General features: G+C 58.6%; 3 protein-coding genes across 9 annotated transcripts; 2 read left to right on the top strand and 1 right to left on the bottom strand.

The window, feature by feature from the left end:
• Positions 1-19: 19 nt before the first annotated feature.
• On the top strand, positions 20-6,477 carry LOC134432245 (B-cell differentiation antigen CD72-like). The gene is given in 7 exon segments (XM_063180763.1): positions 20-95; positions 98-271; positions 369-470; positions 1,732-2,046; positions 2,173-2,321; positions 2,555-2,649; positions 2,974-6,477. Coding segments are annotated over 7 exon segments (1,059 nt in total). The 3' UTR covers positions 3,122-6,477.
• Positions 6,478-6,898: 421 nt separating this feature from the next.
• Positions 6,899-10,713, bottom strand: LOC134432057 (killer cell lectin-like receptor subfamily G member 1). 2 transcript variants are annotated; one of them, XM_063180448.1, is made up of 6 exons: positions 10,611-10,713; positions 10,079-10,189; positions 9,504-9,587; positions 8,752-8,900; positions 8,423-8,526; positions 6,899-7,949 (listed from the first exon to the last, which is right to left on the bottom strand). In XM_063180448.1, the coding sequence occupies exons 1-6, from the start codon at positions 10,657-10,659 to the stop codon at positions 7,754-7,756; spliced, it is 693 nt and encodes a 230-aa protein (XP_063036518.1). In that variant the 5' UTR covers positions 10,660-10,713; the 3' UTR covers positions 6,899-7,753. The 2 variants fall into 2 exon arrangements, with proteins under 2 accessions (XP_063036518.1, XP_063036517.1); XM_063180447.1 differs by lacking the exon at positions 10,079-10,189 and having other exon boundaries at positions 10,611-10,692.
• A 1,598-nt stretch (positions 10,714-12,311) lies between these two features.
• On the top strand, positions 12,312-15,180 carry LOC134432005 (uncharacterized). Of its 6 annotated transcripts, none has more exons than XM_063180373.1 (6): positions 12,312-12,693; positions 12,833-12,925; positions 13,017-13,094; positions 14,041-14,094; positions 14,536-14,649; positions 14,766-15,180. In XM_063180373.1, the coding sequence occupies exons 1-6, from the start codon at positions 12,357-12,359 to the stop codon at positions 15,011-15,013; spliced, it is 924 nt and encodes a 307-aa protein (XP_063036443.1). In that variant the 5' UTR covers positions 12,312-12,356; the 3' UTR covers positions 15,014-15,180. The 6 variants fall into 6 exon arrangements, with proteins under 6 accessions (XP_063036443.1, XP_063036444.1, XP_063036446.1 ...); XM_063180374.1 differs by having other exon boundaries at positions 12,313-12,693; positions 14,536-14,631; XM_063180372.1 differs by having other exon boundaries at positions 12,317-12,693; positions 14,044-14,094; positions 14,536-14,679.
• Positions 15,181-19,578: the final 4,398 nt, after the last annotated feature.

Raw genomic sequence — 19,578 nt, forward strand, 5'->3', positions numbered from 1 at the left:
CAACAGTGGTGCCTGGCCAATGGCAGGATGCCACTGCCGTACTTTCCCTTCCGTCACTCCTCGCCACACTTCTGCTTCTGCAGAAACCAGCTGCATCTTCATTTGATGCGGAGCAGAGCCCGCAGGGCCGCCCGGGGCATGGCCCAGAGTGTGGTCTATGCCGACCTGAAGTTTGCGGCGCGGCCACCGTCCACCGCGCCTGACGACGACGACGACAGTCCCTACGAGAACGTGTCACCGCTGGGGCTGGTGACAGCAGAGCCCAACCCAGGTGGGGACACAGGGAGCAGCCGCGGGGATGCAGGGCACCAGGGGGATGCCCAGGGAGATGCCCACGGGGTGATGCTGCCGGTGCTCCTCTCTTGCAGGGCGCTGGAGCCGGCCGTGGCGCGTCCCCACAGCGCTGCTGGTAGCCAGCCTGTTCCTGTTGCTGCTGCTGCTGGTGGCCGTGGTGGCCCTGAGCGTTTGCCGTGAGTCGGTGGCTGCCGGGGGTGGGGGCAGCCAGGAGGGCATTGGGCTGGGAGAGGGGCTGGCTGCGGGGGCTGCCAGGGAGGAGGCCTGGGCTGGGCTCCGGGGCTCCTGCATGGCCTCCACGAGCTGCCCCACACTGCCTTAGCTTTTCTCACTGCCTACCACTATCTCCCCTTGGCTCCCCTAGTCTCTTCCATTCCCTTCCATTGCCTTTCCATTGCCTTCCCACCACTTCCCACCCCTTCCCATGGTCTTGCCCCTGTCTTCCCACTGCCTGCCAATCCCTCCCACTGCCTCCCACTGCCTGTCACTTCCTCCCACGGTCTTCTCACTGCCCAGACACTGCCATCTCACTGCCATCTGCTGCTTCCCAATCTCTCCCACTGCCTCCCACCCTCTATCACTGCTTCCTATTTCCTCCCACTGTCTTCCCACTGCCTCCCATTCTCAACCATTGCCTCCCATTTCCTCCCACTGCCTCCTACTCCCTCCCATTGCCTCCTAATCCCTCTGACTGCCTTCCCATCACTACCTCCCATTCCCTCTCACTGACTTCCCACTGTCTTACATTGCCTCCCACTTCCTTCCACTTCCTCCCGCTGCCTCACGTTGCCTGCCCATTTTATTCCCACCACCTCCTGCTGACTTCCCATTCCTTCCCACTGCCTCCCTTTTCCTTCCCATTTTCTTCCCACTGCCTCCCATTGCCTCCCACTGCCCTCCAAACCCTCCTACTGCTTCCCATTGCCTGCCACTCCCTTCCACTGTGTTCCCATTGCCTCCCACTGCCCTCCAAACCCTCCTACTGCTTCCCATTGCCTGCCACTCCCTTCCACTGTGTTCCCATTGCCTCCCACTGCCCTCCAAACCCTCCTGCTGCTTCCAATTGCCTCCCACTGCGTCCCACTCCCTTCCACTGCCTTCCCATTGCCTCCCACTCCCTTCCACTGCCTTCCCATTGCCTCCCACTCCCTTCCACTGCCTTCCCATTGCCTCCCACTCCCTTCCACTGCCTTCCCATTGCCTCCCACTGCCTTCCACAGCCTTCTCATCGACTCTCCTTGTCTTCCCACTGTCTCTTGCTGCCTTCCAATGTCTCCCCTCCACCTGCCACCCCTGGGGCTTCCATTCCCTTCCCACTGGCACTCCCAGGACAGCCTCCACCCACAGCCAGATACTGTTATCCCACTCTCCCTTGCCAGAGGCATGCCCCAGGCAGGGCCCCATGCTCGTGTCCCAGCTCACCCCCCCTGTCCCCAGACTGGCAGGTCACCCGCAGCCTGCAGGACTCCTCCCGTGAGCACAAGGCCGAGCAGGGCCGCCTGTCGCAGGAGCTGAGGGCGCAGGGGCAGAGCCTGGAGCAGACCCAGCTGGAGCTGGCGTGGGCCAGAGAGGAGCTGCAGCGTGCGTGGCACGAGGGCAACATCAGCCAGCTGGAGCTGGACAGGCTGAGCCTGGAGCTGCGCCGCGTCACGGGGGTGCTGGGCAGGACAGAGAGGGAGATGCAGGAGGTGCAGGCGAGGCTCAACAGCAGCGAGAGGGCCGTGAGCAGCCTGCGTGCCTGCGTGAACACAGGTAGAGCGTGACGGGGCTGGGGCACAGCTGATGCTGCTGCAAAGATGCGGGGGCTGAACTCAGCCAGGCTGAGCTCCCCAAGCATCCATGGAAGGATGAGCATCTGAGCTGTGCCCCCGCCTCCAGATTGCTGCCCCTGGGGCTGGGTACTCTTCAAGAGCAAGTGCCTCTACATCTCGGTGACAAACAAGACCTGGGAGCAGAGCAGGAACGACTGTGAAGGGAGATCTGCTCAGCTGCTGGTCCAGGATGAGTGGTCACCACTGACAGTGCCGGTATGGAGCAGGGGGGCTGTGGTACCCCAGGAGGGTGGTGCTGGGCAGACCCCCAGCTGCAGCACTATCTGCGGAGGTGCCAGGGTGGCACCATAAGCCCCAGGGTGGCACCATGAGCCCCAGGTTGCCATCCTGGCAGTCTGATGGGAGAAGCACAGCCAGCCCTGGGGCTCCTGGGCACCTGGCAAGTGCTGGTCATGAAGCAGGTGGCTGATAGCTTCTCTCCCCCCTAGTATTTGGTGCATGCATCTAAGGCGTACTACTGGATTGGAGGAAAACCTCCTTATGTGGCAAGGAGACCTATGTGGATGGAGAGCAAACATCCCTCGTAAGTGCAAGAATCCTTGGCACAAGCCCCTGCCCTTTGGCCATGATAGAAAGGTGCTGTTTTTCCCCTGTGACACCCCAAAAGGGTTGACAGGGTCCCCTGAGCAGTGGCCCAAGGGAGGGGGGTGAGGGTAGAGCCAAGCTCTGGGGTGCAGTGCCAAATATCCAAGTGGCAGAGAAGAGCAGGAGGAGGAATGTGACACTTCCTCAGGCTGCTCTCTGTGCCAGGTGCCTTGCCTGCCCCAGCAGCACTGGGATCTATGGGAAGCAGTGTCCATGGTGAGGAGGTTGTCACGGCTGGCCTGAGACGTGCCTTCTTTCCTAGGAAACGCCATTCTCCAGACTGCTGGTCACTAATCCTCGGGGAAATGTGGAATCAGCCATGTAACAAACCCTACCCGTGGATCTGCGAGAAATCCCCAAATCTGAGCCGTGTACCTGAGCTTCCTCCTCTTTTTCTGGCCGAGGAGTGACTGCTGCCACCCCGGCTCCATCCCTGGAGTCAGGACCAGGAGCTGGGTGTGCACCCTGGGATCCTGCCCCCAGGGCATGCTTTGCCTCAATTGCATTGCAAAACTGCTGGGGAAAAGTATCTCTATTTCAAAGCAAGGATTATGGAAAACAGTCCTTATTCCCCTCTCCCACACTCAAGCAAACACACGTTATACTGCTTTGTACTGTGCCACTGCATGTCCCTGTGTGCCCTGGCCAATGCAGCTCCAGTGCAGAGCCCAGCTCTCACCTTCTTTGTTACCCCAAGGCTGCCAGAGTGCAGGATCTGCCTTTTGCATATTTTTGACACACTGATGTCCTCAACCTGTCCATTTCGGGGAGACCTGTGGATTTACAGCCTGTCCCTTCTCTCAGCATTGACAGCTCTCATCCTGCCCTTTCTTCTGCCTTCATCACCTGCCCATGGCTGGGTCCTGCCTGGAAAGGGTGCTGGCAGTGGGGCCATCAGCATGAGAAAATGCTGGAAAGCCAGAGACCATTTAGGGAGTGGGGAAGTGCTGGGGAGCTTTGAGAATGTGGTGGATGAATGAGGAAACCACGGGAGGAAAACGAGGGCAATGAAGAGCCCTAAGACCATGGGAGGTGAATGTGTGAATCCTGAAACCATGGAAAGAAAGGGAGCACAGTGGAACTGCAAATGAAGATGGTTCTGAAAAATGGAGGTGCACTGATAAGATGGTGGGAGAGAGGAAGGAGCACTAGGGAGACTTGGGAACATGGGGAAAAAGGAAGAACCCTCCCACCAAGGGGGAAAGATCCCTAAGAATGTGGCTGGACCTTATCTGCCAAAGGAGGGTGATGAGAGACCCTAGTCCAGGACTCAGGGTGACCCTCCCTGCCTCAGCCAGGGTTTCTGCAGAGAGGGGAATGTGTTGGCAACCATTTTGCTAAGCTGGACCTGGGACAGCCAGCACAGCTTCACCACAAGTCCTGCCCAACCAACCCAGTGCCCTTCTACAATGGAGTGATTGCACCAGTGAACGAGGGAAGGGCTGCACGTGTCATCTGTCTGACTTCTGTAAAGCCTCCAACACAGTCCTCCTCTAAATTTGAGATAAATGGATTCAATGGGTGAACTGTTCAGTGGAAGAGCTCCATCCAGAAGATAGTGCTCAATGGCTCCGTATCCTCACTGGACACTGGTGATGATGTTGGTCCTCAGGGATTCAACTTGGGACCAATGTTATTCGGTACTTTTGTCAACAATGTGAACAGTGGGATCAACTGCACCCTCAGCAAGTTTGGAGGTGACACCAAGCTGAGGTGTTTGACACACCTGAAGGACAGGATGCCATCCAGAGGGACCTGGAAAAGCTCGAGGAGTGACCCATGGGAGCATCATGGGGTTTAACAAGGCCAAGTGCTGGTGCTGCCCCTGGGCTGGGACAGCCCCTGGTGCCAGCCCAGGCTGGGCATGAGCAGCCCCAGAGCAGCCGTGCCCAGAAGGGCTTGGGGGTGCTGTGGGTGAGAGGCTGCACATGGCCCAGCCATGGCACTCCCAGCCCAGAGAGCCAAACGTGTCCTGGGCTGCACCCAGAGCCCCGTGGGCAGCAGGGCAGGGAGGGGATTCTGCCCCTCTGCTCTGCTCTGCTGAGACCCACCTGGAGCCCTGCATCCAGCCCTGGGCTCCCAGCACAGGAACCACAGGGACCGGCTGGAGCCAGCACAGAGGAGCCACCAAGGTGATCAGAGGGATGGAGCAGCTCTCCTGTGAGGAGAATTGGGATTGTTCAGCCTGGAGAAGAGGAGGCTTCAGGGAAAACTTACTGTGGCCTTCCACTACCAAAAATGGCTACAAGAAATCTGGAGAGAGACTTTACACAAGGGCTTGTAGCAAGAGCACAAGGGCAAATGGCTTCAGACTGAGAGGGCAGCTCCTAGGAGAGCTTCCACAGAAGGAGGCTGGTGGAGCCAGCCCAATGGCATGGCAAGGCTGGGACAGGACTGCAGGTCCCCTACAGTCTCAGCTATCATGCAAAACAAAGATTGTTGTGTCTGGCTTGTCCTGCAGAGTCCAAATGTCCTCCCTGCTCCCAAAGACCTGAGTTCCAGCCCCCACTGCCCACAGTGTTGCAGTTGCCACTGCAAGGACACACTGCAGCCCCCATCCAGCCTCTGGTCCATGCTTTCCCTGGCCTGGTTCAGCATGGCTGCTTACTTGCCCATCTTGATATATGGCTTCACCTTTCTTCCCAGCTGCAGGATTTGCACTTTTACCCACCCCAGTATCAGCAGGCTCCCATAAAACCATTTCTCCAGGCCTCTCTGTACCCAATCCTGCCCTCCAGTTACACATTACCGATGTGGTATTGCCCCCCAGCCACCTGAGCCACCCCCTACCCTCCATCCAGTGCACTGATGAAAGATCCAATGAGCACAAACCCCAGAATCAACCCTTCAGCAACTGCATTCAGGAGAACAGGGGTGTTTCTGACACCCCCTGCAGCCCTCACACCATTCAGGTTTTCCACCCAAGCTCTCCTCCTCTACTCCTGCCATCATATATCCCCACTTTGCCAGTGAGGAGACCATGGGAAACCAAGTCCCAGACCTGAAAGGTTCATGATAAACATTCCCCATTGCTGCCACAGCAGGAGGCAGGCCAGGCATTGCCTCCCCTTGGTAAATCCTGCCTGGATTCCCCATCTACACTGGATAGTTGCATGCCCAGGAGCTGTGCTGCATCTCCTTCCTGGCATTGAGGCAGGACAACAAAGCTCAGCCCAGGACAGGAGATGTAGGGATAAGAAAGGGCAAGGTAGGAGCCAGCAGCAAATAGTGGCAGAGGCAAAGGGCAGCCAGGAAAACTAACAGAGTCCTCAAAGGGACTCAGTGGCAGCATCTTACCCGCCTTCACCAAGCCTCCCCCAGTGGAAGGCTGGTACAGACATCCCTTGTTGAGGAACACCTCTGCTCCAGGCAGCTGGGCCTGCAAGGCACAGGCAGAGATGCAGATGGAAAAGCAGAGATTGAGCTCAGGTGGGAGCCCGAGGCAAGAGGCTGTGAGCTGCCAGCCTGGGGATAGCAAAGGGCAGGAGGATGAGAGGTGCCAGAGAGATACACGGACACTGAGAGACACTGCAGGAGGCAGGAACTGCTGACCTTTTGCAAAATGAAGGAGAGGGATGATGAAAGCAAGGTGGATGGACACAGAGGGGGGCAGGAGAAGAGAGGAAGAGGAGCAAGCCTTGAGCACAAGCAGACATTGAGGGGATAAAAGCTCAGGTGTTCTTTGTTGGGTACCCATCCTCAGAGGAACCATTTTGAGCTGTTTCTGTGTTACTGCGCTGTGAATAAATGGCTTTGTGGAATGAGACATCTGAGACTCTTCCATGGGAAGCCTGTGACAAGCTGAGTGCCTGTGGGCAATGGGCACCCCCCACGGTCCCACTGCCATCACCCAGTGCCCACCCTGTGCTGGGGCATCCCTGTGGCAGTGAGCACAGCTGGGTTCCACCCAGCCTGGCCACGGTCAGCACCAGCCCAGCAGCAGGATCTTGCAGTGAATGTCACCCTCACTGGGGTGTGCAGGGCACAGGGGGACAGGAGCAGAGCCTCAGCACACTGCAGGTCACTGTGGGCCCCGCTCTGGGCCATGCAGGCAGCTCAGCAGCAGCAGCCCAGGAAGGAACCCACCTCTGTCCTTCTTCACTGTGGTCAGGCACAGAGTGTGGCTGAGACCATACTAAGTGGAGACACATCTTCATATCCACAAAAGCAGAAGTAGTTGCTTTATTTGCAAAAAAGTCTTTTTTTTCCTCCACATATTCTCATTTTAGGGGGTGGGGAGTGAATGACTTCCCTCCTGCTCAGCATGCTCTGCGTTGTGAAGGGCCCAAGCCCCTGGGTACAGGCCTACCCTTCCCCATGCACCTCCCAGTGCTGCTCAGGCTGACAGGCTGCCCTGGCTGTGGGGTTTGGTATTTTGCATGTGCTGGGAGAGAGTCCCAGCAAGGTCTGTCCCAGAACTGCAGGCTGCTGGAAAAACCCAGTGGTCTACACCAAAACCAGAACAGCCTCTAGGACCAAACAACTCCAAATCAAGCCCTAGCAGGCCTTTTAGGCCCTCACACATCACCCAAAGTGAGGATGTTTGCTGGAACCTCTTCAGACTAGGCAGGCACCAGCAAACAAGTGCTGCCCAGCCCAAGTCCTCCTTGGGATGCAGAGGCAGAGGGTCACCTCTCAGCAGCATGACCCAGGAAGCAAAAGCCCCAGGAAACCAGCAGGATCAGAAAGCCCAGAGCCTTCATGGGACCTGTGCCAGCCTGAACGGGAGCTGCTGCTGAACGCTGCCTTTGGGCACAGGGATGCTTGGATTCCTGCTGGCTCAATGCTGGCTCCTGGCCACAGGACGCAATTTCCCACTTGTGAGTGATGCCACCGAGTCTGGGAGCTGGAGGATGCACCTCCATCCTCCCACCCCCACACCCCAAAGCCAGCTGCAGTTATCGGCAGAGTTTATTGGCAAAGTGCAGAGTTCTGGAGGGTAAAGAGGTTTGTGCCAGGAGGCAGCAGAGTCTGGGAATGCCCGTGCCCTGGGGTCAGGCAGGGAATGGGGTGGTGGCACAGGCTGGGGGTCACCCTGGCCATCAGGGCCTCACACAGCTGTAGGTGGTGTTTCCCCAGACGAAGGCAGGAGGCGAGGACTGGAGCCACTGCACGGTGGCTGCACTCTGCTTGCAGACCCATCTGAGGGCGTCTGTGCAGGCACCACCTAAAAGTCCCAAGCCTGACACCCTGCCACAAGCCTGGAAGGACCTGGTGTAGCGCTGGACTGGGAAGATCCTGCAAGGGAGAGTGTTGGCTGAGATAGAATGGGCAGGAGGAACCAAGGCTGTCCCATCAGCAGCTCCCACAGCCAGGGACCAGACACAGCACAGGGATGCTGTGGGAACAAAGTTCACCCTCGCCAAGGGGCACAGTCTCCCGCCAGCCTCTTCCCAATTAGGCCCCATGCCCTGATGCCCCCAGCCCCATCTCTCACAAAGTACCCCCAGGTCAGTCCTAGCAGGGCTGAGCACTGACCAAACTTGGACCCTGCTCTTGCAGAATCCCCTGCAGACCCAGGCAGAGTGTGGGCACCAGGGTCAGGCCCCTGCTAAAAACACCCCTTCCCTAAAATGCCCCAATGCAGTCCTGGGAAGAAAAGAGGTGGCCAAAATCTGGATTACATCCCTGCATGCCTGTCCCCAGCACCACCCCGAGCCCTGCTGATGGACCTTCAGCACACCCGGCTGGGAACAAGCTGATAGCCTCACCATTCCAGCGTAGTGCCATCCAGCCACTTCCAGTCAGACCTGAAGCCATCCTGCTTCAGCCCCACGTGGAAGGCGTCCATGTTAGCTGTGCGCACCAGGAACGCCTAGCACAGGAGAGGACCCACCTGAGCTCCGGGGGACACCCAGCCCAGCCACAGGTCAGAGATGGGGCTGTGCTGTGTGGGCATTGCCAGCTCCCTGCCTGGAGGCTGTGCCAGGCTTTGGGCACACAGGCTGGGAAGCTGAGACAATGCTGTGCCTGCGGAGGGACCGTGAGGTGGCCACCAGGACAGCCCAGTGCTCACAGGGAGCCGGCAGGGTGCACTCACCAGGGTGCTGTTGGCTTGGATGGTGACCAGCTGTGCCCCTCTGGAGCAGCAGTCCTCTCTGCTCTGCTCCCAGCTCTTTCTGGCAGAGGAGAAGTAGTAGCACTGCCCCGCATCCCAGAGCCAGCCAACCGGGCAAAACTGGCACTGCCCTGCACACCAGAAACACCCAGGTGGGGTGGGGCAGCTGGCCAGGGCTGCTGTCACCAGCCCCAGGGACCAGGAGAGTGACAGTGGGCAGTCGACCAACCCATCCTGTTCATATGCCTGCCCCACGGACACCACTCTGCATCTGCCCTCGTTTGTGAGCCCAGCTCCAACTTTCCAGCCCCAGAGCCCTGGGAAGAGGGGCTAGCTACAGGATCATGCTGGAATTGAGCAGGGAGCTGCAGGTTAGGGAAGTGATACAAACACAGTTTACAAAGTGCTGGGGGCTCAGATAAGGTTTCAGCTGCACCAGAAGCTGATGTCATTGGGCACAGGGATGCTGGTGGCACCCATGGGCTGGTGCTGGTGTTGTGTCCAGGTAACACTGAGCTGTCTGGGGTCATCTCTTCTAAAGGGGCCTCAGCAGTTCAGCCTGTTCAGCAGTGCTGGGGCAGGCTGCACACCACAAGCTGAGGATTGGGCAGTAAAGGTGAAGGAATATGTAAGGAGAGAGCTCAGGGAAACATCCTCGCGTAGGATTCGGTTGCTTGAAAGCAGCAGTAAGGCCCTCTCCAGACCTTACCCAGGAGCCCACCAGGCTCTCTTACCTCCCAGTGTCTGTTTCCCATAGCTGGGGCTCTCCTCTATTCTCCAGAGACCGTCTGTGCAGCTTGTCTGTTGTTGCACTAAATCTGCAGCAGAAGAGCACAGCTGGGTCCTAGCACCTCTGGGCTCCTGCTGCCAGCAGCACCCAGTGTCCTGCCCCACAGGACAGCCTCGTGGCTGTGGGTGAGGTGTCCCCTGATTTAGCTACACCAAGCTAAGGTCCTCGCAGATTTTGCTGTGCCTGGGAGCCCTGCACACAGCAGGCCTTCGGGGAAAGTGCTGCTGTCTTTCAGTATCAGTGCCCTCCCTCCCACCTTTCATTGCCACCTGATGGAGTGGCTTTTCCCAAGCCCACGCTGTCGCCCCAGCTTCCTTTTCCAGCCACGTAGGTGGTGTCTTGTCTCACCAGTTCTTCAGCTTGCCCCAGAGCCCACAATGATGCCCTCAGCCCCAGTCAGAAGCACCTAGCTCCATGGGGAAGCCACAGCTCATCCTGCTGGGACACAAGGCCTTGGTGCCAGCCTCGACACCAGGGCCCCCTCTGCAGAGATCTGGGCACTGCGTGGCTGGTACTTACACTGGAAACTCAGGCTGACAAGGATGATCTGTGCCAGCAGCAGTGTCAGGGAGAGGATACCCAGGCTGAGGGCTGCCCAGCACCAGGGCAGGCGCACTCGCTGCTGAGAGGCTGAGAAAAGGAGTTAACATAGACCGGGGTGGGGGAGGAGGAGACATATTTTGGAGGGAGCCTTGAGGGAGGAAATGTCTGTGAATCCCAGGTGGGATGTCAGGAGGCACTGGGGGAGCCTGGGAAAAGTGGGGGAGAAGAACCTGTTTACAGCAGCTCGATTGTCCTTGAAATTATCTGCCTGCACGCAACGCTTGGTGGGGAGAGCAGAGGGGAAGCGTCTGTGCTGTGGCACGGCAGGGCATGCCCTGCCTTCGAGCCCCTCGTGCCCCCCACCCCGAGAGCAGGCGGGAGAGGAGCTGTCCGAGAGAGGACACCCACAATGAGGGAGTGGGGGCAGCAGGACTGGGAGGACATTTCTGGGGAAGGCAAGGGGCTGCAGGAGGGCAGGGGACCCACTGAGAGAGTTGGGGGCCGTTACCTGGTGTGGGGGGAAAGCGCAGGTCGGCGTACATGACACCCTCGTCCATCCCCTCAGCGCTCTCCTGCTCTGCAGCCCTCGGGGCAGCGACAGCCCTTTCCCAGCCCAGCCTGTCAGACGGCTGTGATGCAAAATGGAAAGTGTCACTTCCTGGTGGGGTCCCCAGAGGCACCACCTGGCACAGAACCCGGGGGGCTCATGGGGCTGCCAGGGATCAGGGGCGAGGGGCAGCCCTGTGCAGGGGAGCATCCCGGAATCCCGGCGGGAGGGAACCGCACGCTCCCGGCTTGGGGGCAGCCAGCAGAGGGAATGGCTGCTGGCTCAAACATGCAGCCCGGGCTGGGCTAGGCAGACACGCCAGGGAGTTGTAAAGGACCTTACAGTCATGTCCTTCCAAGCCTCCTGCCAAGGACAGGGACACCCTCCACTAGACCAGGTTGTTCAGAGCCCCTTCCAACCTGACTTTGGACACTTCCAGGGATGGGGCATGGACAGCTTCCCTGGACAACCTGTGCCAGTGTCCCACCATCTTCACAATAATTTCTTCCTAAGGCAGGAAAAGTTATATGGAAAGCAGCTGAGGTTACTTTGTTTTTTCAAGCCTGGAGAAAAGGAGACTGAGGGGAGACCTCATCACAGTCTACAAGAGGAAGCAGAGGAGCAGACACTGATCTCTTCTCTCTGGTGACCAGTGACTGCTGTCAGGAAGGGTTTAGGTTGAATATTAGGGAAAGGTTTCTCACCCGGAGGGTGCCTGGGAGCTGGAACAGGCTCCCCAGGGAAGTGATCACAGCACCAAGCCTGGCAGAGTTCCGGAAGTATTTGGACACTGTTCTCAGGCACACAGGGGGATTGTTGGGGGTGTCCAGTGCAAAGAGTTGGACTTTGATGATTGCAGTGGGTCCCTTCCAACTCAGGAAATTCTGTGATGAATATCTAAGCTGAACCTGCCCTCTGACAATCTGAAACCTTTCCTCCTTCTCCTATCACGACGCACCCTTGCAAAAAGTCCCCCTCCATCTCTCTTTAGTCCTTCTGGTACCGGAAAGCTGCTTAAGGTCTCCCCCGAACCTTCTCTTTTCCAGGTTGAACAAGCGCGGCTCTCTCGGTCTGATCTGCCCTGGGGACTGCAAGGGAAGACTGGGTATCCTCGGGACACAGGACACATCCCCTTGCCCCCCTCTCCAAGGAGCAAGGCCACGGGGTGTTTCCTTACAAGCCCCTTTTTTTGCATGTGGCTGCAGCTGCATCTCGGCCCTGGAAAATGGGGGGTGGTTGGGGTGCTCTATCCCCCGCCTCAGCCCCCAGGGGGTGATGGCCCCCGTGATGGCCCCCGTGCCGTGCCCTCGTTAGGGGCAGCGGCAGAGCCTCCCCGCACCCCGGGCAGCCGGCGGGCACGCAAGGATCCCGCTCCGAGCTGCGCCTTTCGCTGCGGGAGCATGTCCCGCCCAGGACTACGTTTCCCAGCGGCTCCCTCGGGGCTGCACATGCTCCATGCGGCTCCCGGCGCCTCCCGGCAGCTCCCGGCGCGGCGCCCGGTACGGCGCAAGGGCGGTCGGTGCCGCTCCCGGTGCCGCTCCCGGTGCGGCGCTGCCCGGCGCGGCTCTCGGGGCAGCCCCCGGCGCGGCATCCTCCCGGCGGTTCCCGGAGCGCCTCCCAGTGCCGCCCCCGGCGCGGCATCCTCCCGGCGCGCCCCCGGGAGCGCACGGCCGAGCGATCCCCGGCACGCCGGCCCGGGCCGGCAGCATGCCCCGTGGGTCGTCCTGGACGCAGGCGGAGGTCGACAGCCTGCTGTCGCTGGTGGGGGATTCGGGGCAGGCCGCGCAGCTCATGGGCTCCGCGACGCGACCCAACGAGGCGCTGTGGCGGGAGGTCTGCCAGGGGCTGGCGGCCGCCGGCTACGAGCGCACCGTGGCCCAGTGCCGCACCAAGTGGAAGGCGCTCAAGCAGGCTTTCCACTCGGAGCGGCAGAGGCGCCGCAGGGTAGAAGTGCTCCCGGCCCTGCTGCCGCGGCACTACCGAGCCATGAAGAGCATCTGGAAGGCGGCGGGGCAGCCTGAGTTTGGCGAACGGAGGATATCAGGTGGGTGCCTTGTGGATGCCAGGTGGGTGCCGAGGACGGGCGTGTGGGCTCAGCAGCGTGGCTGGATGTGGGGTGCTGGTAGAACTCTGGTTCTATGTGGACACCCAAGGTCTGTTGATGGTCTTTCTTTTTCCGCTAGTCGTGATGAGGCTGCCCTCCAGAAGGCGCAGGTCAGCCCGTGGCACACGCTCTCCATCCTCACCAGAGCCTCCATCCTCACCAGAGCCACCAGGTAGCCATGGGCTCAGGCAGCTTGTCCTGGCTGCGCGGTGGTGGACACCTCTGTACCCCAGTTACTGAAGCTCTTTTCTGCACCCCTGCAGAGCATGGCGCTGGCGGGGACACCCCCAGCGTGCTGCTGTCACCGATGCTGCAGCATGCCAAGAACGAGCCAGAGAGCCGTAAGTACTGAGCTGCCCTGCTGTGCTGAGCTGCATTGGCTCCAGCCATGGCTCCAGCCAAGCCCATGCCAGCATGGTGGGAATGGGAGGCTGAGAGGACCAGAGGATCCATCACATGTCCTTCAGCAGGGATGGTCAACGATGGGTGTGTTTTGACTTCCATCTCCGCAGGCTTTGGCTCCAGACCAGCCCCAGAGCATGTGGGGATGGGGATGGCTGGGATAGGGCAGGAGGGAGCACCAGCCTGAGGGCATGGCAAGGCTGCTGGCTCCCTAGGGGAGATCATGAGGCGAGAGGTCTGGAAGGGGCAGTGGCCCTGATACTGCGCAGGGGTCTCTTGGTTGGTGGCATTGCAGGGCATGTGATTCCCTTCCCTTCGGCAGTTACTGGCTCCTCACTGGCCTGGTAACATCATAAAGCTTCAGGTGAGTTTGGGCTGTTTTTGAGGGCCAGAGCTCTGTGCAGCTCCCCTGCCCTTCAGCCCACCCACGTGCATAACCTGTAGGCCCCTCACTGCTCACACTCCTGGGAATTTGGCCCTGAGGTGATGCAGGATACATCCCTGAGTCTGGTTTGTGTGGGCACCCCGGCCATCTTCCCACACTGGGTAACTACCTTCTGTCTGCCCAATTTTCCCTGCAGTTTCAAGTGGATGTGGGATTCTCCTTCTCTTCCAGTCGTAGTGTGTTGTTAGGGTTGCTGTGCACTGCTCTGCCACTGCTGCCTTCCAGCCCAGAGGTGGCTGCATTGCAGTGGTGGGTGAGTGACTCCTGCTTTTGTACCTCGCTCTGAAGTGCTTTGGGGCCCTGCAGGGCGCTCTGGAGCTGTGGCTAGGGCACGTCAGGCTGAGGGGCTGGCCGGGGCAAGGCGGGCAGACCCCGGGCTGGTGGTGATCCACCAGCAGGTCCCTTCAGAAGGCGTATGTCTCCTCTCTGCTTTCTCCCAGCAGCTGGTGGGGAACACGTTGCTGGAGTGCCACCCACAGCCCCTGCCATGCCACGTAAGGCTTTCCTGGCCCTGCTCAGCCCAGTAAACCCCCTCAGCCCCACAGTGGGTCAGCCCCAGCCAGGGTCTGGTATAGTTCTCACTGCAGACACCGGTTGCTGCCTCTCTTCCCTCTCCCTCCTGAGTACCATGCCCCAGCTACCATGCTTGTGTGCCCTGGCACAAGAGGTGACTGCAGCTCACAGGCTGGGTCTGCTCTCCTTCCAAGATGTCACATTGACCTAAAGCAGGAAGGAGCTGAGGGAAAGGCCAGTAAGTGTCTCCAGCTTTGAGTGAATCCTCATGCTCCAGGACACTGCTCCATCCTGTCCTGCCAATGAGAAGGGCACGGGCTCCCCAGAGGCAGTGCATTCCCAGGGCTCTGTGTCGTAGTCAGGCTAAATTTGGGTGTCTCTATCACTCTTGCTGTTTGCTCCATGCCAGGCTTTCGTGACAGGTTTTCCTGGTGAGATGTCCCTGGGGATGGGAAGAGGAAACCAAGTGCTGCCACTGGCTGCTGCAGCCACGGGCTCCCACAGGACAGCAGCTACAAGTGAGCAGCCAGCAGCAGGCAAAGATGCATCAGACATAAGCCTGCATGGTGGGTGCTCCCTGCAGCTCCACGACAGCCTCACAGGGAGCTCTCGGAACCATGGTGAGGTGCCACTGACCCCTCTCTCACTGCAGAGTCTGAAGTGAGAGGCTCGCTCCAGAATATCCACCAAGTGCTGGTGGAGATCCTGTACACATCACAGCAGCAGCGGGGACTTCTGGAGAACCTCGTGCAGATGGGCGACAGCATGCACCAGCTCATGCTCCCGCCACAGACCCATCCTGGCCCCCTTGGCCACGTGCCCCTTTCTAAGGGTGGCTCTGGAGGGCCCTGCCACCCCGGTGCTCCTCACACTTCCCGGGATCACAAAGAGAAGCCTTAGCTGTCCCCTGATGCCAGGTGCATCCCCCCTGAGTGCCACCATCGCTGGCCCCAGGAGCAACAGCTTTGCTACAGAGCCATGGCACATATCTTTATATCAGAGGTTCCAGATATTTTTTGTTTATATTAGAGAGACATTTAATAAAATTAAAAATAGCTTTTCTACCAGTGATGGCAACTGACCAATTCTTTCCCCCTCTCTGGGGAATGTTCCCCTTCTCACTTTCGAGATGAGCATGAGGGGAACTCAGCTATTTACAGACTCAGAAACTCCCAGCCCACACAGCATGGGGCAGATGTAATTTATTTACCCTTTACAGCAAGCAGTACCTGGGGTGGGCGTCAGACATTCCTGGGAGATGTGCTGCTGCCTGTGGAGCAGAGCAGGGCCAGTGCCAGGAGTGGAGGCCAGGAAGCCCAGGCTGCATCCTTCCGCAGGGAAGGAGGCTGGGGTGGGTGATTCTGTGCTGGGGAGGCAGCGTGTGCAGAAGCCGCAGTCTCTTAGTGTCCAGGTTCTTGGCAGACTTCTTCCTGGGGCTTTCACAGCCTGGGCTTGCCACATGCTCTGATGAGGCCCTCCTGCTCCAGGAGGGATCCTCCTGCTTCAGCACATGGATCATCATCATCAGGTAGCAGTAGCTGCAGACATACCATGGTGTGTTCCTGGAGATGGGACCTCTGACGCACACCTGGACCCCCCACCTTCACCAGTTTGTGCACAGCCTCCGTGGGGATGGGGCAGGGTGCTGTCTGCCTTCAGAATCTCTGCCACATCCAGGAAGAGGAAGTGTACATCATGATGTAGACGTCATGAAAATGGTGTGCCATGCCAGATGCCACATGCTGGAGGGCTGGCAGGTGGCCTGCGACTTCTCCCAGAAGATGAGGAGACCGTGCAGAGGCCAGTCCATGCCAGATCAAGCCCAGGCAGGAAGGTGAGCAAGCAGTCCATATTGAAGCAGCTGTTATTCCAATTTGAGGATGTATGGATGATGGATTGGCTCATCACTGCCTGGATGCCATGCACGACTTTCAGGGTGAGGTTGCAGTACGTCCCTGTAACTTCCCGGCTAGGTGTCCCTGAACTCCTGCCCTTTCCACCCCACACCCTGGCCCACTGCCTGCCCCACCATCTTCCAGGAGCCTGCCAGGGCACCCCACATCCTCCAGGTGGGCACAGCGGCTGGCTGGAGCACCCCACATGTGGCCAAGCTGTGGAGAGGCACCAGGGGCACAGTCACAGGGCCCGACAGCAAAGTGGCAGGGGGACAGTAGGTGTCACAGCAGCAGTGAGCAACAACATCACAGCCCAGACATCATCTAGCAGAGGAGAAACATGGGCAGGTAGTGCTGGAAAGGCCTGTGGCGCCCCGGCACTGTCCCTCATCCCATCCCAGCTGTGCACCCTGGGTGGGAGAGAAAGGCATGCCACAGAGGCACAGAGGCCTCGTGATGCAGTGGGCGAGAGCTGGGGGCTGTGGGGCTGCTGGCAGCAGGGCCAGCCCTGGTGGGCACGGTGCTCCCACCACTGCATACAAAACATCCTCTGTGCTCCCAAGCAGGAGCAGAAACCACCTGGCTGCTGGCCAGCAGCTCTGGCCCCAGGCCTCGCAGTGATGGGGCCTGCAAATGTCTCTGCCCCGGATTTCTCTTCCTGGGACCTATGAGGGCGGGCAAAGAGGAGAGGAAGGTGGGATCTCCCTTCCTGAGCCCTGCTGCTTGCACTGGGGAAGCTCCGATGGCTGGGCTGTGGTTGTCCATGCTCCACACTGACCTTGCTGTGCTCCACATCATTCCACTGATTGTCCTGTCATGCTCCCAGTCAGCCTGCTGGGATCCCCGTGATCCCACCACACTCCCCAACACCCTGGCTTGCTCCCTGCCATTCTGCCACGCTCCTCACTTGGGTCTACACCCACTCCTTCCAGCCCTGAGGCACTACAGCACCAATCCTTCAGCTCTGGGGTGCTGGGGCAGTGGGGTGGGCTGTTCCCCTGCGTTCAGGAGGTGAAGGGGATGAGGGGTGCTCTGAGATGGGACTGCAGGAGGGGGCTGGCAGCTGAGGAGGGTGGTGTTGGGGGATGTGTGGTGTCCTGGGAGCTGCAGGTCTGTGCGCAGGGAATAGCAGCAGAGGTACGAGGGGGACACAGCGATGTGGGACACTGGGAACCGGGATTTCCCCGGAGTGGTGGGGTGCAGTGAGAGGTGCAGGGGGCACAATGAGCGGTGCAGTGAGGGGTGCATTGAAGGAGGCTGTGGGAGGAACAGTGGGGTGCAGGGGATGACAACGAACAGTGCAGGGGTGCAGTGAGAGGCGCAGGGGGTTGCAGTGAGCGGTGCTGGAGGGTGCAGGGGTGCAGTGAAAGGCCAGGCTGGGGCGCCCCACGGCTCCCTGTGCTCCAGCCTCCGCCTGCACACATCCCGTGGCCCCCGCTTCCCGCGGCCCTGCTCCCCTCCGGCTGGGGCTCGGGGCGGTGCCGGGGCAGCGGGGCAGGGCTGCGCCCCAGTCTCTCCCCAGCGAGCCCCGAGTGCTGGGGCGCAGTGCAGACTCCAGCAGGCGTATGGGGCTGGCACAGGGGGATGCTGGTGTGAGAGGTCTGGGATAGACGAAGCCCTCGCCTTTCCTGGGGGTCTCCATCACAAGCCCTGCCTGGTGAGACCGCCTCTCCAGGCACATGCAATGTGTCTGCACTTGAGGGCTGGAGTGACAGCCAAGAGAGCACAGGGAAAAGGGTGGGCTTCTTCTGGGGCATGCATGATCTTCTCCAGGCTGGAAACACAAGTGAAAGCACCAGTGTGCCTCAACAGGATTTCAGTGTTGCTGTTTAGTGGCCATGGGGCCTGGAGGATACTGCGCTGGGCAGCCTGGGCATACAACTCCTTCGGCCTCTGTCGCACACAGCAGCTTGGACAGGGCAGCTGAAACAAAACAGCCAGGGCAGCTAGAATGGATCCCTGGGGTAGTGGAGACTTGGGGGGAGGATTTTCCCTTGTTTTTAACCCATTCTGGAGCAAGTCAAAGCTGTACCACCCTCCTGATCCTCTCCCTCCTGCATGGCCTGCCCCATGTCCAGAGCCTATGTTCATGTCTAGAAGAATTGAATTAATAAAGCTGTTACCTGCCAGTGACAGCAAGCTCTTTGCCCCTGTGCCTCGCTCCAGCCAGCACACAGTAACCTGGAGGTGATGAACTGTGCCCTCTTGAGCCCAGCCCCATCTCACAAACCTGAAGCACAGCCAATGTGACCCAAATGGCTGCCCTGAGAGCAGCTTTGGGCTGTGTCTGTAGTTGCCTGCCAATAGCTGAATGCTCAGTCCTGTGTCTTCCCCACTGCATCAGCCACTTCTCTTTTCTTTCCTGTCCCAAAGAGTGCCCCAAGGCCTGGGGTGACCTGATGAGGGGTATGCAGAACTCCTGGCCACAGCTCACCTGCAGCCCAGCTCCACTGGCCACCCTGATAAAGCCCTGGCCACAGCAAAAGCACGAGGTGTTGGCATTAGGAACTGGACAAGGCTCTTGAGTCTTATGAAATCCTGTTGAAAGTGAAGGGAGATGACCCATCTTGTTGTTGATCAGCATCGACTCCGATTTATTGATGAAATCAGTCACCCTTTATAATAGTGTTAATTAACTTCATGCACATTGCAAAATCCGAGCTCACGATAGGTTACAGAGAAAACTCTAACCCCTCCTTTTGTTTACAATACCTGTGGTTGTTATTGAAACCAAAATTAGTGTTCTCACTGTGATATGAAAAGTTCTCAAAAACTTCATATCTGTTCTCAAAACCTTCATATCTGTTCCCAGAGCAGCCAAGGACTGTTACGAGAAGACTGTCTGAGAATCCTGCTGTTAATAAAAAAGGTGCCTGACAACCTAGTTATTTACAAAATCAAGCCTGCAAACTGCTGCTTTACAGCTGCCTTTTACTTTCCCATCAGCTGTATACCTTCATGGCCTCTTTCTTTAAGCCATGCTTGAACCAGGCTCTCCCCAGGCTGTGACTCCCCCAGAGCCCTGTGCACACACCACCCCTGCATCCTCACCTCAGTCCTCTCTCCCAGGCTGTTGGGTGCCCAAGGATGGGCCTGCATCCATTCAAGGTGGGTGTCCAAAGGGATGGATGTCTCTGGGTTCTCAGGCAACCCAGCTGGCCTTTGGCCCCTTCCCTACAGCACTTTCTTTTAAAAACATGATGTTTTTCAATGGAAATGGAATCACTTTCACCAGCAGCTCTTAGTTCTTCGTGTGTGGAACAGAAGGCAATGACAGAGTGTTTAGGTTCATGGACATGACCTGAAGGTCTCACACAGCACAAAACAGCACCCAGAATCTCCCCCACCAAACAGCCATCCAGATGAGATGCAGCACAGCATGGATTAGGCAGAGGTATAATTCCAAAATCCATAACTTAAGTGAAGCAGGAGAGGGTGTCTGAGGACAAGGAGAGGAAGCTGCTTTGATGTGTATCAGGATGTTTATCTTGATATCAAAAGCTCTAGTTCTCTTTTTTAATGAAGTGGCTCCTCCCTTTGAAGTGGATCCTCCTGTGCTGCGCATGGTTG

The sequence above is a fragment of the Melospiza melodia genome, chromosome Z, assembly GCF_035770615.1.
Source record: "Melospiza melodia melodia isolate bMelMel2 chromosome Z, bMelMel2.pri, whole genome shotgun sequence".
In the NCBI taxonomy this organism is placed as follows: Eukaryota; Metazoa; Chordata; class Aves; order Passeriformes; family Passerellidae; genus Melospiza; species Melospiza melodia.

Excerpts from the sequence above, each read along its gene's own strand:
- LOC134432057 (XM_063180448.1), bottom strand. The coding sequence starts at position 10,659 with ATGGACGAGGGTGTCATGTACGCCGACCTGCGCTTTCCCCCCACACCA. Across the intron at positions 9,588-10,078 it reads TGTCAGCCTGAGTTTCCAGT|ATTTAGTGCAACAACAGACA; the intron begins GTAAGTACCAGC and ends CTTCTGCTGCAG. Across the intron at positions 8,901-9,503 it reads TGGGAAACAGACACTGGGAG|GGCAGTGCCAGTTTTGCCCG; the intron begins GTAAGAGAGCCT and ends TCTGGTGTGCAG.
- LOC134432005 (XM_063180372.1), top strand. The coding sequence starts at position 12,357 with ATGCCCCGTGGGTCGTCCTGGACGCAGGCGGAGGTCGACAGCCTGCTG. Across the intron at positions 12,926-13,016 it reads ATCCTCACCAGAGCCACCAG|AGCATGGCGCTGGCGGGGAC; the intron begins GTAGCCATGGGC and ends GCACCCCTGCAG. Across the intron at positions 13,095-14,043 it reads CAAGAACGAGCCAGAGAGCC|CTGGTGGGGAACACGTTGCT; the intron begins GTAAGTACTGAG and ends TTCTCCCAGCAG.